This window comes from Lynx rufus, unplaced genomic scaffold, assembly GCF_022079265.1.
Source record: "Lynx rufus isolate CCGP_SWC_20201006 ecotype Redwood Valley unplaced genomic scaffold, mLynRuf1.p SCAF_1, whole genome shotgun sequence".
In the NCBI taxonomy this organism is placed as follows: domain Eukaryota; kingdom Metazoa; phylum Chordata; class Mammalia; order Carnivora; family Felidae; genus Lynx; species Lynx rufus.
The window spans coordinates 106,888,047-106,904,775 of NW_025814823.1; the positions used below are offsets into that span (position 1 = coordinate 106,888,047).

At 35.6% G+C, this 16,729-nt stretch overlaps 1 protein-coding gene across 1 annotated transcript in view; it reads left to right on the plus strand.

The window, feature by feature from the left end:
• Window positions 1–16,729, plus strand: part of ADAMTS19 (ADAM metallopeptidase with thrombospondin type 1 motif 19) — a 248,895-nt gene that overhangs the window by 148,185 nt on the left and 83,981 nt on the right. The window contains exon 11 of the mRNA XM_047094684.1: window positions 10,766–10,867. Coding sequence (XP_046950640.1) covers window positions 10,766–10,867 — 102 coding nt within the window. The remainder of the gene's footprint in view (window positions 1–10,765; window positions 10,868–16,729) is intronic.

The following is a 16,729-nucleotide window of genomic DNA, read 5'->3' on the forward strand; positions in this document are numbered from 1 at the left end:
GAGCAGGAAATGAGGAAGACCTCACCTCTCATGGAGCTTACATTTTTGGTGCAAAAAACAGGCAAAAAGTTTAAAATTATTTCTTATTTTGGAGAGAGAGAGAGAGAGAACGCGCGCACTAGCAGGGGAGAGGGGCAGAGGGAGAGAGAGAGAGAGAGAGAGAGAGAGAGAGAGAGAGAGAATGCCAAACAGCTCCACACTTAGCACAGAGCCCGATGTGGGACTTGATCCCATGATCCGGGGATCATGACCTGAGCCAAAATCAAGAGTCAGACACTAAACCGACTGAGCCACCCAGGCGTCCCTAGGTAAAAACACATATAAATACATTTTAGCAAATACATTTATAACATGTCAGTTGGTAATAAGTGTTTTGTAGAAATGTAAACCCAGGTAAGAAGGATAAAGAGTAAAAACTAGGAATGAGAGAGTGGGGATGATCTTATTTTTTATAGGGTAATCTGGGAAGGCCTTCTGGAGGTGACATTTATTTAGAGATCTGAAGACGGAGAGCCAGCTGTGCATTTATATCAGGAAGATTATGGAAAGAGAGAAAAAGAAAGCAGAATGCTTGCCCTGGAATGGGGTTTTAGTCTTTTTTTAAGTTTAAGATGCTCATAGACATCCAAATAGATTTGGAAGTAGGTCCAGGATAGATATTTCTGTGGAAACCTCAACAAGCAGGTGATAATGAAGATGTGATACTAAATGATAACAACAGGAAAGGAGTTAGATAGAAATGAAAAAGTCCTGAGACTGAGAATTCGGTGATTACCATATTTGGAGATGAGGCACATAAGAAAGAAGCAACAATTAAAACTCTGAAGAAGTCTGTTGGTAGGAATGGAACCAAGAGAAAGTAAGATCATGGAGGCTCAGTGAAGACATTTTTCAAAGTGGAAATGATTAGCTGTTCCAAAAGCAGAAGAGGGGAGTAAAAGGAAGTCTGAAAATATGCAGTTGATTTGTTTTTCCCACAGGATTTGGTTCTGTTAGTTGGAGCTCTTTGGAAACACCTGAACATATAATAAGTGTCAGGAGGAAGAACTTAAAAATATAAGGGAAATAGTTGTAAGTGTAGAATGCTGGATAATTTTCCTGGTTAAGCCACACACATACACCTTCAAGTGGATACGCATGGAGTCACCATATCAGCCAGTCATCCAGCCTTTGTATAAAACAAGGCTCTTTAGGGGTGCCTAGGTGGCTCAGTTGGTTAAGTGACTGGCTCTTGATTCTGGCTCAGATCCTGATCTCAGGGTTTGTGAGATTGAGCCCCACGGCGGCTCTGCGCTGACAGCACAGAGCCTGCTCGAGATTCTTTCTCTCCCTCTCTCTCTGTCTCTCCCTCTGCCCGGGCTCCACTCATGCACTCCCTCCCTCCCTCTCTCTCCCTCTCTCTCTCAAAACAAATAAAGTTAAAAAAAAGTCTCTTCAGAAGACAGGCTTCATAACACCAAAGGAGGTCTCTATCAGTCCTTTTTATCACTGTATCTCTAGCACCTAAAAGAGTGCTCAATAAATATTTGTTAAATGAATAAGCGAATCAGCTAAACGATGGAATAAAGATTCTAAATTTTCATTCATACAGTCAAGTCTTATATAATATGCCAAGATAGCATGAAGATAATCTAAATGTTATTCAGTGTTAACTCAGTGATTACACAAAAACCAGCCTATAAAGATAGTTTGTGTTTCACATCTTATATGTGAGTGAATCAGGCATCCTATGACCATCCCACTTCCAGTCGGTTGTATATAAGTATCACGCTGTCAGAGTGTGGACTCATACCAGCTTTTCAACCTGTGTGTCTGTGGTAGAATCTTAGAGACCACAGTAGTTGGTGCATAGTATTTGAATTAGCCAGGAAGTATGTGAGTTATACACAAGCACGAGAGACTCCCAACACTACGTTTATGCTGCTCTAATTAGTAATGCAGATTTACCCTTAGGATATAGTAACTTACATGTGCAGAATGTTTAAGGGCATTAGGCATCTGCTGAGGCATAAAGGCAATGTTTAACTTGACCTCCAGCGATACTAGCTCACTCTTCGGACTTAATATGCTGACTTCTTGTTGGTACCTTTGGGCCACCTGGCATCTTGTGGCTGAGCCAGATCCATAAGAAGCAAGTCAGCCTAGTAGCTTCCTAAAGTCACGAACCCTGGCTCAGACTTCAGAAGCATGGCTGTTTCCCAGGAAACAGTAAGAAGAATTGCATTTTTTTAAGTGTATTTATTTTGAGAGAGGGAGTGAGTGTGGGAGCGAGTTGGGGAGGGTCAGGGAGGTGGGGAGGGAGAGAGAATCCCAGACAGGCTCCATACTGTCAGTTCAGAGCCTCAGGTGGGGCTCAAACTCACAGACGGTGAGATCATGACCTGAGCCAAAGTCGGATGATTAACCAACTGAGCCACTCAGGCCCCCTGAGTTGCATGTTTTGAGTAAGAGGAAGTGTGTTGAAAATTGAAGACCTCCAAGAAACATAAGGTTCTGACTTTGGTTTTGGAGGAGGCACATTGTGAACTGAATGATATACTATATGCATAGTATATCATATAGCAAACTTTCTACTCTGATAAAATCATGTGGTGACAAAAAAAGTAACAAGGAAAGTTCCAGTTTTATATGTCTCTTACATTGAGTTGATACGTCAAAGGCAATGGACTTTCTAAAACCTATCGTGATCTAGTGAAGAGGTTGACGTTGAAATGAGGTAACTTACAAAGAATTCCAGAAGACTGAGTGTCTGATTTGGCACTCTGAAATTCCAGAACCAGCAGGAATTTGGACTGAAAAAGACATGGCATGAAATTGCCCTTGATGGCTAGTAATCATTGTGGCAACTAAGGTAGCATTATTGATAAATGATATTGTCAACATTGATGAAGTTGTAAATTTTAAATCCTTCCTTCCTATGAGATCAATAAAATTATAATTTTAAAATTACCCAGAATTGATTCTAAATGTTTCCATTCTAATCTAAGCTTCATCTTCCCCTTTGGGCTTCAGCCCTTACATAGGCTGTGAGCACATGAGTTTCATGGCAGCTGATTAGACTGCATAATCCAGCTGTTTAATTTCTTTTCATAGAACTCATTTTTTCCTCTTTTTAATTGACACGGGCTTTTATTTTTTAAGCCCCTATCTTTGTAAATTGCCTATCTACATTTTCACCCATTTTCTAGTGTTCTGTTATTCTTGCCGAATTGCAGGATGTCTTTCTATAATCTAGGTGAGAATTACTGCTTACTTATTAATAGTGTGTTATTTGTGTGTTAAGTTTTTACACACTGCCCTTTGTCTTTTAATTTTGAGGTGGACGAATCCATCAAATTTTCTCATTAATCTTGTGTTTTTATTTTTTATTAGTTTCTTTGTTTTTCCGTCTTATACACTTTTTTCCCTACTTTAATTTAAAGAATTAACTAATTTAAAGAATTAATTTGAAATTTTAATTTAAAGAACTAAATCCTTATATGGTACATTCATTTCCTTTTAGCTTAAACATTTCTTTAGCACCAGAAACACTTTGGGTTTGTTTTTCCTATTCATGCAGAGAGTTTTTAAAAGATAACATTTATTGGGGCGCCTGGGGGGCGCAGTCGGTTAAGCGTCCGACTTCAGCCAGGTCACAATCTCGCGGTCCGTGAGTTCGAGCCCCGCGTCGGGCTCTGGGCTGATGGCTCAGAGCCTGGAGCCTGTTTCCGATTCTGTGTCTCCCTCTCTCTCTGCCCCTCGCCCGTTCATGCTCTGTCTCTCTCTGTCCCAAAAATAAATAAACGTTGAAAAAATTAAAAAAAAAAAAGATAACATTTATTATTTATACCTATTTTTATCACACTGCAAGAAGGTGAAATAGTGTATATGATGCCAGTTCTTTAAAATGTACTGAAGTTTCCTGTTTAATGAAATACAGGATAAATTTTAGTAATTGTTCCATGTGTACTTGAATATGTGTTCTTTAAAGTTTATTATTTGTCAGTAGGTCTAAGATGAAACGTATTAATAGTATTCAGAATATCTACTTGTTTGCTTATTTTGGTTTGATAGCTCTGTCAGTTTCTGATGGTCATGCACTAAAATACCCAACTCTAACTGTTGATTTATTTATTTCTACCTTTCATTCTGTCACTTGTTTTGTTACAACTGACATACATATATATATATATATATATAGTAAAACCTAGGATTGTGAGTAACTTGTTCTTTGAGTGTTCTGCAAGATGAGCAAACATTTCTAATGAATTTTAACTTGATAAATGAGGAAGTCTTGCAATACAAGTATGACGTGATGTAGAAAGTCACATGATCATAACTGAGCCAATGGTTCTTGAAATTCACTTTGATATACACGTGCTTTGGATTACAAGCATGTTTCCAGAACAAATTATGCTCACAAACCAATGTTGAGTTATATTACTAGGTATATACACACAGTTTTTCATCTGTTTGATCTGATTTATCTTATCCATTTTTTTTATGACTTGTACTTTAAAATCTTTTTTGTCTGACATAAAAACTTCTCTCCTGGCTAATATTTTCCAAACCTATATCTTCAACCTTTCCAGATATAACTATAACTCTGGATATGGATATAGAGAGATATGTTCACTAGAGAAAAGCAGTAGCTAGGTTTTATATTTTTCTGTTTAAACAAATGTAGTAGTTTTTTTTGTATTTTTGTCAGCTAATTTAACATTTTTACATTTATTTAAATTCGTTTTATGGGGATTTTTTATTCTGTCAGCCTGTTTTATGTTAGTATTTCATATTTATATTATATTTTTACTCTATTTCTTTACCACTTTCTGTTAGAAAAACCAAAATTTTCTCTGCATTCAATAGTTGTACATTCTTTGTGCATTTTTATGTATGTCAGTAATTAGTTTTTCTCTCATGGTAAATAGTATTCCACTGGTAGATAATCTATTGTCTTTATTACCTCATCTCTTAGTAAACATCTGGAATGTTAGCTATTATTAGTAAGGCTACTCTGATTATTGTGAATGATTATTTGTGTAGACATGTTTTGTTCTGCAATATAAATATATTAAGACATCATATATTAATACATTAATTTACAAACTGTAGCCTGGTGACTGGCTGCCTATTTTTGTAAATAAAGGTTTACTAGAACACAGTCATCCCTATTTATCATATCTTCTCTTTGGCCACCTTCAGGTACGGTGACAGTGTTGAATAGTTGCAACAGAGACCATATAGTCCATAAGCCTAAAATATATACTCTTTGGCACTTTACAGAAAAAGTTTGCTGACCTCTGTTGTAGGTACTCTGAATTCTGTTATATTCCTCTAAAGAGTGTCTCTTCTCCCCACTCACCCATCATGCCCCCCCCAGCCCCCCACCCAGAGAATTAAGTATTAGATTGAAACTGGAAACTTTGTCTTACCTCCTGTGGATAACAAACAGCTCATATCTTCAGTCAGTTCACTTTTTCCGTATCTGGGCTATATGGAGTGTGGTCCGTGTATGTGTGTGTCAAGTGCCAGCTGAAGACAGGCTTCTCTTTCTTCCTTTTGAGATTGTCCTTTCAGTTTTTGGCAGCTTCTACCCCTGCAGCTTTTGTCTTTACAAATCTAAAAACAGCATGCTTTCATGGTTGCTTTAGCCTTTTAGTGTCAGGCCATGACCACAGCCCACTGTCAGATCAAAGCTGCAAAGATGGTAAATGCAACTTGTACCAATTCCTTCAGCTTCCCTAAATGGTTCACCTACCTTTGTTTATTCTCCAGAACCACCATGAAATTGTTTTTTGTATTCTGTCCACAATTTATGGTTGTGATCTACAGGATGGTTGGTCTTTGGGGAACTTTACAGAAGGAGAGTCTTTTTTATCCTATGTCTCTCTTTCATACTAGGAACTTTGGGATCATTTTTCTTTCAAATACTTCAAATAGTTTCTTTTTACTTTGCACTGTTTTCTTTGGGGCTTCATTAACTACGTACTGACAGTTATCCTTTCTCTAATTTTTTTTTTTTTACTCCTTAACTGTCTTTAACACTTTCAGATATGTTCTGTTGAGGAGTCCTTTGCAGCTTGCTACTTCAGTTGTTGACTGGGCATGGACTACACTTTTCTCCATGTCTATTACTCAACTCTGCCACTAACAATCTTGAAGTATGTGGAGTAGGGGAGGTAAAAGAGAAAACATCAAGCTTATTCAACTACTAGTGGCCAAATCTTCTTTGTGAAAGGATAAAGTTTTTGAGATGTAAATAAGTTGATTTCTAGTATTGTTTCCCACTGCGAGGAAGTTGTAAAAACATTGGCTAAAATCCAGTTATTGTTGCTTTCCATAGTCAACATTTAGACTTATCCTCATTTTTATCAGTCTCTTTGCTCACCATTGTTTTTCAGTCCTTTACTATGAAATCATATTCCTTCTTGAAATACATCATTTAGAAGGTCCTTTTGAGAAGATCTGTTGGTGGTAAATACTCAGTTTTTGTTTCCTTGAAAGTCTTTATTTAACCTTCAGTCTTGAATAAAATTTTAGCTGAGTTCAGGAGTTTACATTGACAGTTATTTTTGCCCTCTTGCCACTTTGAATACATCATGTACTCACTTCCTTATGTTGATGCCAAGATGCTATCTTTGCCATTTTCCTAATTTTAAAAGAAAACTTTCAACATTTAAATTTTTTATGATGTTTAATGTAGAGTTTCATAGGTGTCCAGTAATTGTGAAGACATTTCCTTCAATGGCTACTTTGCTAAGATTTTTTTCAATGAATGGATATTGAATTGTATTATTTGCTTTGTACCCACAGACACATAATTCATAGATATTAAAGTTATTGATATACTTGATTACATTCATCAAATGTTTAATATTACAGTAACTTGTGTTCTGAGAAAAAACCCACCTTGGTCATGGCATTGCATTTTTTTTTAATGAATTGCTGGATTCAGTCTGTTAAAACTTGTTTAACATTTAAATCTAGATTAATAAATAAAGTAGATTAATATTTTTATTTTCTTTTGAAATCCCTGTCTAGTTTGGATATCATAATGTGTGTTTAAGAGTGTTCCTTCTTTTTCTGTTCTCTGAGAGCTTATGTAAATTGAGAATCTATGTTTTTTGAAAGATTGTTAGTTTTTGGACCAGATGTATTCTTTATGGGAAGATATATAACAATCAGTTTTAACTATTTTATGATTACAGAATAGTTCAGCTTCTCTGTTTCTTCTTGGGTCCATTTTAGTAAGTTTTTAATAAGTGTTTTAAAAATATCATTTCGTTTCATGCAAGTTGTCAAGTTTATGGGCATAAAGTAGTTCATGTCTTTTTATTTCTGTTTAAACTTGACATTATCAGGGTGCCTGGGTGGTTCAGTTGGTTAAGCATTTGACTTTGGCTCAGGTTCTGATCTCACTGTTCGTGGGTTCAAGCCCCACATCAGACTCTGTGCTGACAACTCAGACTGGAGCTTGCTTCAGGTTCTGTGTTTCCTTCTTTCTCTACCCCTCCCCAGTTCATGCTCTCTTTCTGTCTCTCAAAAATAAACAATTGTTAAAAAACAATTAAAAAATTAAACTTGACATTATCTGTAGTTACACTTTCATTTTATTCCTAATAGTGGATTTTTTTTCGCTTTCTTTTTTCTTGCTTAATTTCCAATTTTATTAGTATTTACAAAGAACTAGATTTCAACTTGATATTATTCCTTTTGAGTCTTTGTTTTCTGTTTTTTTAAGTACCTCATCCCCCTTTCTTCTCTTCTACCCTTAAAACTACTACAGTGTTCTGTGGTGGAACATAATATTTTTAAAAGTATTATCCCATACTGAATTACATTTGCTATCAAATACTGAAATTGTATTTTGGAAGATAATTAGTGGAAGAACGAGAAGTTACATGTACAAGATTTAATTGTTACTTCCGTATGCATGCACTTAAGATTTTTTTATTTTAACATAAATTTCAGAATATCTTAATGGAACTATTTGCTATAAAGAAAGATATGAGTATAGGTTATCGAAGATAAAATTTATAATTTTTTATACATGGGCAATTAATCTTCCACTTAAATAATTTCTTTTAAAGCATATAATATTTTCATGTAAACATTTTAAAAGCCTACTTGAGATAAACATCGAAATTCCTATTATATGCTTTTAATGGTCTTTTCCTATTATGGAAGAATTTTTAAAAAGAGTATTGTTATTTATTCGTTTTCTAGGAAAAGCTGAGGTGTGCATTTCTGGATTCCTGTGCAAAGTGTTTGAAGTTTTAAAGTTCTTTTCTTAATTGATACATGAAGTGGTTTCAGCAATTAAACTGCAAAAAAATATTTGACTCTAGCCTAACACATGGAGTGTTTGGTTCTTGCCCCTTTTTATCTGAAGAAAAGGCTTGATATAACATAGCTCTCCTATCACACCCATTTTCCTGTGTTACTTTTGACGGTTCAGTTTGAAACCCAGAATCTGAGTCATTTTCAAGAATGAGGCTGTAATTTACTTACCAAAAGATCCCTGGACCAGCAGAACATAAAGAGTAAAGAGATCTCCTCTATGAGAGATTTATTCTTCATGACTGTGCTTATCTTGAACAGCTGCCAAGTTTGCTTTTATGTTCCCACTGACTCAAGTGGGAATCAATTAGAGTACCTGCTGTTTTGAATAGCAGATAATGGGTGAAGGTCAGAATTTAGACCACCAACAGTGTTCAACAAGCAAGTATGATTATAAAATTACAGTATAGAAGATTTGCTTTTTTGTTCAATATGCCTTTGTTAACTAACAAACTTGACAAAAATAACTCATGCTATAATACACATAAAGCAAAATTTATTGAATACACATGAAGCAGTTTTTCTTTGTTGGAAAATTCAGCATTTGATCCCATGATTATAAGACATCCTTCACAGAAAGGTAGTAAGGGGGAAAATTACATTTAGGAACTGTAATTCCCAGGTTAGAGAGCCATTCATTGAGATATAAATGTGTGCACAAAAGTACATGATAAACAACCTATCTGTTTATTTTAAAGAGTCTAAAATATTGCAAAGAAACAATTTGATTTAGACATTGGCATTCTTTAAAATAAATCCCTAGATGAATTTTTGGTAAATGATACGTGTAAATAAAGCACTTACATTAAGCTGAATCATCTCCTAAATATAGTAAGATCTATTTGGATAAAATATTTTGAAGCAGAAAAACTATCCCAGCAGATAAAATAAAATGAATAAAATCTATCCCACTCTTGCCAGACACTGTATAATTTTTAAGAGCCTACAAACACTTCAGAAATCTATATTTTTAAAGAAAGGAAGAATAGGAAAATAATATTTCAGGCCTTGTGACAAATTCAGTATTGGAATTGTAACTGACCTGTTTAAAATGCTCATTTAAATATGCCTTTTCCAAAGTATTTAATAGACTCGGGTCATTAGTTAATTTTTACTTTGCAGTGATTTTCAGTCTGTTTTGCATACACCATCAGCATAAGCCTCCTAAAATAGCCTTTTTGTCTTATCAACCTGCTGGACCACTGCTGAGTGGCCTCTTTTTCCCTCCAAATACAGAGTCCCTAGCCCTTCCTGGCAATCCAGATCTGGTCCGTCCCTCTTTAAAATCTTGTTCGCTACTCCCGTCCATTACATGCCTTTTCCCAGTACGCTTGTCTTCTCACACTTAACGTGACTGCGCCGTTCACATTGCCGTTACTTGTTGTCTTTATTGATCTGTTCTCTTCCACTTTCTTCTCCATGTATCTGGACAGGGAGTAACACAGCCATCTTCACTCTACATTAATCACAGTTAAAATGTGGATGTGTCGTGTGCTTCACTGTGTCTCCGTGCTGGCAGTGGCTAGAGCTATGGCGTAGGTTTCTGACGGTCTTGCCTCCTGCATTTCCGCGAAGTTCTCTACTTTCACTGTTGCTATGTCTCTGCTGCCTTATCCCAGTATTTGTTATTCCCTCTAACTTTTCCCCAGAAAAAGTTCATTGTAGCCTGGAGATCTAGAACTCATTCAGAATGAGGTAAAAATGACTGATAACAAAAACATACCCGTTCAGAGTCTGCAATGTGTCAAGAGCTAAGGCTATGGGATTAAATAATCCTGTAATTTTTAAGCATAAAACGGAGCGTAAATGACAACAGGCTTTAAGACACCAGGCCCTAAATTCATGCCACAAACGCTTCACTTTTATTCTTCCAGCCTGGTTTCTAGAATAGTATAAATAATGGTTTTTAGCTCACGCTGGTCTGTTGTGGCTACTTAGTCTTGCATAATCACATGCAGTTTTTTAAAAAAAAATTTTTTTTTAATGTTTTATTTATTTTTGAGAGAGAGAGACACACAGTACGAGCAGGGGAAGGGCAGAGAGAGAGGGAGGCAGAATCGGCAAAGCAGGCTCCGGGCTCTGCGCTGCCAGCACAGAGCCTGATGCAGGTGTCCAACCCGTGAATCACGAGATCACGACCTGAGCCAAAGTCGGACGCTTACAGGACTGAGCCACCCAGGCACCCCATAATCACGTGTGTTTTAAAGAAATGTAAAGGCAATGAAACATATTAAACAGATTTTCTGTTCTTATGTATCAACATTCTCATCACTATAAATAAGCCTATGCTATTCAACTATAATTGTAAATGCAAAGTACCTAGAGCCTGTTTCTCTTCCAACAATTTCTTGTTCTGTCAAAGTCGCTTTTTTCCAAAATTTATTGACTTCACATCAAAAATGTGATGCCTCCTCCTTATGAGTTATTGTGGCCTTGTTTTCAGCATCTTATTTGCACAGGGTTGTGGTGCAAGGTAGAGGGTGAGAAAGAATGCAGAACCAAGCTCGATCCACCCATGGATGGAACGGACTGTGACGCTGGTAAGGTAAGTCACGTGACCCATCTGTAGTTAGTAAGAATAGTGAATGAAACTCAAGAAACTCACATCTCCTTCTGCCCGTTGCATATTTATCCATCTCAACACTAGTGAAATACTTTCAGTATCTATAAAGCTTTCAGCATTTCATTCATTTTCACTGTTTACTTTTATGTGTTTCACATCTTGGTCATTTTGTTAATATAAATGCAGTTATTTTTTATTGTGTTTGATTACAACAATGTTGAAGGATGTATGTATTAGTTTCACCAAAAAATGAATTTATTAAATTAAACACAGGTAAAATGACGACAAACAATAGCATAAATAGGAGAACTTGCAGAGCTGATGAGTCCTTTCAGGTATAAAACATTGTCCCAGAAGAGTGACTGAGGATAATTTTTCCTTGTCATTTCAAGCATCATAAGTAAAATATTCTAATCGACATGTTATTTTATTTTTAGTTTAGTTTAGTTTAGTTTTTAATGTTTATTTTTGAGAGAGAGAGACAGAGACAGAGTGTTAGTGGGGAAGGGGCAGAGAGAGGGAGACACAGAATTTGAAGCAGGCTCCGGGCTCTGAACTATCAGCACAGAGCCTGACGCAAGGCTTGAGCTCATGAACTGTGAGATCATAACCTGAGCCAAAGTCAAATGTTTGACGGACTGAGCCACCCAGGCTCCCCTCTAATTGATATTTTAAAGATTAGTAAATAGTTGGCTGTCTGAGTTGTTTAATGCGCTTCTTGAAGTTATAGGAATTTATTAGTACACATTTACATATCAAGGTAATTGGTGTTGAAAAGTTAAATTTCTTGTGATTTCCATATCAAAATTATTGCTGTGGAAAAATACTTTCTGTGAAAGGATCTGAAGGAGATAGCTCTCATCTAAATGTATAATTGTAGTTAATCAAAAGATAACAGTTCAGTAACTCACATTATTTTCTAATTTTTATTCTGTGAAGGGAATTAGATGTGAGATCTGAAACCTTGCCTCTGCAGAACATACATTTTTATTACATTTAAAAAGAAACAACAACATAAAGGTTACTGGGAGTGAAATACTTAGTGAAAAAAATGAAGTAATATAGAGTGCTAGTTTAAAAGCACATTGTTTTTAAAAATGGACACAATAGAAATACCACACACACACACACACACACACACACACACACACACACAAATGCTTATGTAAGGATGCAATTTGCAATGGTGAGGAGTGAGAAACCATGAAAATATTCATGAGGTGAGGAATGGTTACAGTGTAGCTGTTAAAAGAATAAGGTAGATATATATACATACAGACTGAAGAGATCTATAAGACATGTTGGTTAATACATAGGCACATCAGAAAAATTGATACTTTATGATACCATTTGACATTTACCAAAAAAAAAAGTTTTGAACACACACACACAGACACACACACACACAGGGTATATATTCCTAAATTCATAGAAAATGGTTTGAAAATATAAAGTCCAAACTGTATTTAATAGTTAGCTCTTGGAAGGGAAATAGGTTTGATGGATGAAAGCAAGGGAGCTGAGGATAAATACAACTTTTTCCTAGACATTTTTGATTTTGTTTGTCATGAGCATGTAATCATTTATTACTTCTCTGAGATCTTTAACTAAAAAAAAATGTAACATTTTTAAAATACAGAGTATTTTTAAGGCTAGCAATGTTTTATCACTAGATGTAATCAATAAGGAAATGGTTTCTTGAAAGGGAATTTCTGTGAATTATCAGCCAGTTGTTTACAGACTGTGTCAGATGTTTTTCTGTGAGTTTATATGGAGTGTCTGAATTTGGGTTGGTTTTATTTTTTTTTTTAAGTTATACACCAAAGTACAATAATATGTGCATACTGGGCAAGCCTCATGGTATTATGCTGTATAATTTATTGCTGGCATCATAAAACTCTGCACCAGCAATAATTTTTATCATCCCTGAAACACAAAAACAGTAATAAACAGAGATAACCATTTAGCCATTACTTCTCCAAACTTCACACAGACCATTCATCTCATTTAGTTCTGCTTTAGCAATATAAAAATCTCTTCATTTTTATAAACTGATGTCCTACACATTTCTCTACCATTGTTTTTTCTTCTGATACTTATGAGAATAATTTGCATACTTGAATTCTCTAAAATAAATGTACTCTTGTAACAATCAAATTTATAATTGCTCATCCAAAGGAAAATGTTTTATTTCCCTCTAATTGTGCTAACAATATCTGTTAGTGGTTCTGCAATGCTTTGTGTATTGAAATAACTAATGAACTTCTCAGTTCCAGAGTCCATGTGGGCTTCTTCAAATAGCCATCTGTCCCAGCTTTTGTAGGAGCCATCATGAAAATAGCTTCCAACACTCTGCAGATGAGTGCTGAAGTGCTAAAATATTTGAATGCATCCAACCTCACACAAAACCCTGCTAGCTTTGTGCATTGCAAACCAAGAAACAAAGCTGGGCATTTTTTTTTATAATTCATTACAAAATGTTGTAATTTTTTATAATGTGTACAGTGTAGTGATGTGAATCTAGCTGTATAACTAGTTCATCCAAGAGTATATAATTAAGTCTGAAGGTGCGTACAGAATTTTATGATTTAAAATAATTGGAAAGATGGGGATTTATCTACTATTTATACTCAGCATTTTCCAAATTAAAAACAGCCTGTTTTCTTTCTTCTCCTTTTCTCTTTATACTACTATCATCTGTGTTTACATTTACATTGAACAGATGTTAAAGAGTTGATAAATGATTTGGCAAAAACCAAGACATGTATGTTTTTTCACTGACAATACTTACTAGGAACTTGGGGAGGGGAAAGGAAAGTTGAATAAAAATTTAGTAAAATTTTAACCTGTTTTTAAGAATTCTACATAATATATTTTATTATTTACTTCCTTAAATTGAGCTTCTTGAAATGACCAACATCATCCTTTGTTGAAAATATAAAGACTGTAATATCCTTACAATCAAATTTGAATATTTAGAGAGTTTATTGGCTTCTCTCCCCCTCTGGTCTCCTCAGTCTCTGTAGAAGATTTGATTAGAGAATGATGTTCCCTTTGACATCATCACAGACCTCTTCCAATCAGATGTTTTCATGAACTTCCTAGACATATGTCCACATAGAAATTTGATAGAATGGAACTACAGGCAATTTTTTAGGTCATGTATTGTGCCAGAAATATCCTTTATTATATATTTCCTTAGCATTTTCATAAATCATACTGAATTAGTAGACATGACAAATTTTGAGCTTTTTAAGCCATGCATAGCATCTTCTTTTGAGGCTAAAAAAATACAAATAAAGCAAAATATGCTGCGAGAAAATATATGAAAAGCATCATTAGGATCATTTTAATGTATAAACCAAATGGAATATATTATATAATGATTTAAACAAAACATTCAACACTTTCCTCTGTGTTGAAAAACAGCATCACCTAGAAGACACAAAGGCAGCTTCTCCATAGTTTCATCCAAAGTGTTGGTTCTCTGCAAGGTGATGAACTTTAAATATTATGCAATTCTTTCTTCAAATTTCACCGATTTGTGTTATGCAAATGTAGCTTCCATATCTGTTTCCATTTGTCTTCATCTGCCCAGTGTGGTCTAGGTTAAATGATGTACAAGTCCAGATGCTGGTCTTTCCCAGCAGAGTTTCAGTCTGCTGTGAACCTGAGCCCAGCCTTTCAATGCCAGTGTGCTGCTAAGTGAGCAAGGAGCTATGGGATGCCCTATAGGAAAATAAACACCCTTCAAGTAGGCCAAAATAATTGGACCAATTGAAATTTGACACCTTTCACTCTGGATTGTGTATGTGTGTGTGTGTGTGTGTGTGTGTGTGTGTGTGTGTAAATGGGCAGTACATTGTTAAATCTTTAAAGCCAGTAAATTGTTTAAAAGAATGTTTTCCCCCTTCTGCAATTTTCAGACTCTGTATTCACCCAAAATCTCAATTTAATGACAATCTTCATACAAAATCTCAGTGTAATGTGCCTATCAATACACTATTAGTTGTTGAGATTTTTTTTTTTTGAGCATAGATTTAAAAATTCTTGAGTCTAATGGTGCCTGGGTGACTCAGTCAGTTGAGCGTCTGACTTCAGCTTAGTTCATAATCTCACAGCTCCTGAGTTCGAATCCCATGTGGGGCTGGCGCCTGGGTGGCTCATTTGGTTGAGCATTTGACCTCAACTCAGGTGATGACCTATCAGCTCCTGAGTTCCAGCCCCACATTGGGCTCTGTGCTGACAACTCAGAGCCTGGAGCCCATTTCTGATTCTGTCTGCCTCTCTCTCTGTGCCTCCCCCACTCACACTCAGTCTCTGTCTCTCTCAAAAATAAATAAACATAAAAAAAATTTAAACATCTTGAGTCTAAAAGAGGCTGAATTTAAAAACTGACATTATCGGGAAAAAAAAATCTACGGGAACTAATTGTGTTATTGCATAGAAAAGCATTGACTGGGCTCACACAAAATTATGTCATACAGTTTTCTGAATTCTTTTTTCTAAAAACATCACTTAAAAACATATTCTCAAAATAAATTTTAAAGAAATATGGATAAGATCAGGATGAATAAAATTTTGGTTAGATTTCTGGAAACTTACTAACATGTTAATATAATGGTATATACAATTTATCAGTATCATTGTTAATTATTGTTAATCTTTACTAAGTCCTTAGTGTGGGCTGTGCATTATCCGTAGTGCTTCATTCTACTCCTGCAAAATCTGTTAAGTAAATATGATTATTCACATTTTGAATTCGGAAACTTAAAGATTAGAGTGTTGGGGCGCCTGGGTGGCGCAGTCGGTTAGGCGTCCGACTTCAGCCAGGTCACGATCTCGCGGTCCGTGAGTTCGAGCCCCGCGTCGGGCTCTGTGCTGACAGCTCAGAGCCTGGAGCCTGTTTCGAATTCTGTGTCTCCCTCTCTCTCTGCCCCTCCCCTGTTCATGCTCTGTCTCTCTGTGTCTCAAAAATAAATAAACGTTAAAAAAAATTAAAAAAAAAAAAAAAGATTAGAGTGTTTCTGCAATTTCTGCAAAATCCCGTATAAAATCATGTTGCCATTAAGTTCGAAGGATCAGCTTGCTCAACCCCCATCATTATACAGTCATTAATCTAAATTTTGCCAATATTAACTTACTGTTCTCAACATGATTTTGTTCAAGTAATTTTACTTTTAACATCTTTGCTATGACCATCATATATCTGATTTTTCAGAAATAAGGAGGAATTATTATAATTTATCTTCCAAGTCCTAGCAACCATTCCTCAGTGACCACAGAAACTGCCTCTTTTGCTGCCTTTGCTTAAAGTAAATGAAAATGTAAATATAAACAAGAGAATGAGTACATTCCTTTCTCTTCTTTCACGGTTATCTTTCTCAGTTAACAGATACAAAATAAGCTGCCGAATAATTGGAAAGAAATGACAGAATTTCCAAGCATCCTATTACCTAAGTCATTCAAGTAAACCACTTTCAAAAGAAAACTTGCTGTTAATGTTAATGCTTAGATTTGATGGGAACTCTTTCAGAAAAAGGAAAGTGCTAAAATTAAACCATACTTTTAAAAATTTTAATTACAAGGGGAAGAAAACCACTAGGTCTTCACATCTCAGTTGCTAAGTTTGCTGAAATGTCTGTTCCACTCCAGTTATGGAAGAACATTCATGTGCTATTTTCCATTCCTATATATGACTCTATGCTTTTGTGGTTTGTCCCTCTTAAATTGTTCTGTTTCTTAGAATATGTTGGTTTTTCTTTCCTGGCTGTGCCACCCCAAGTTCCCTCTTTACCCCCTCTCCTTATGATATAAGGACTGAAATCTCAGGGTTGTGTTGCA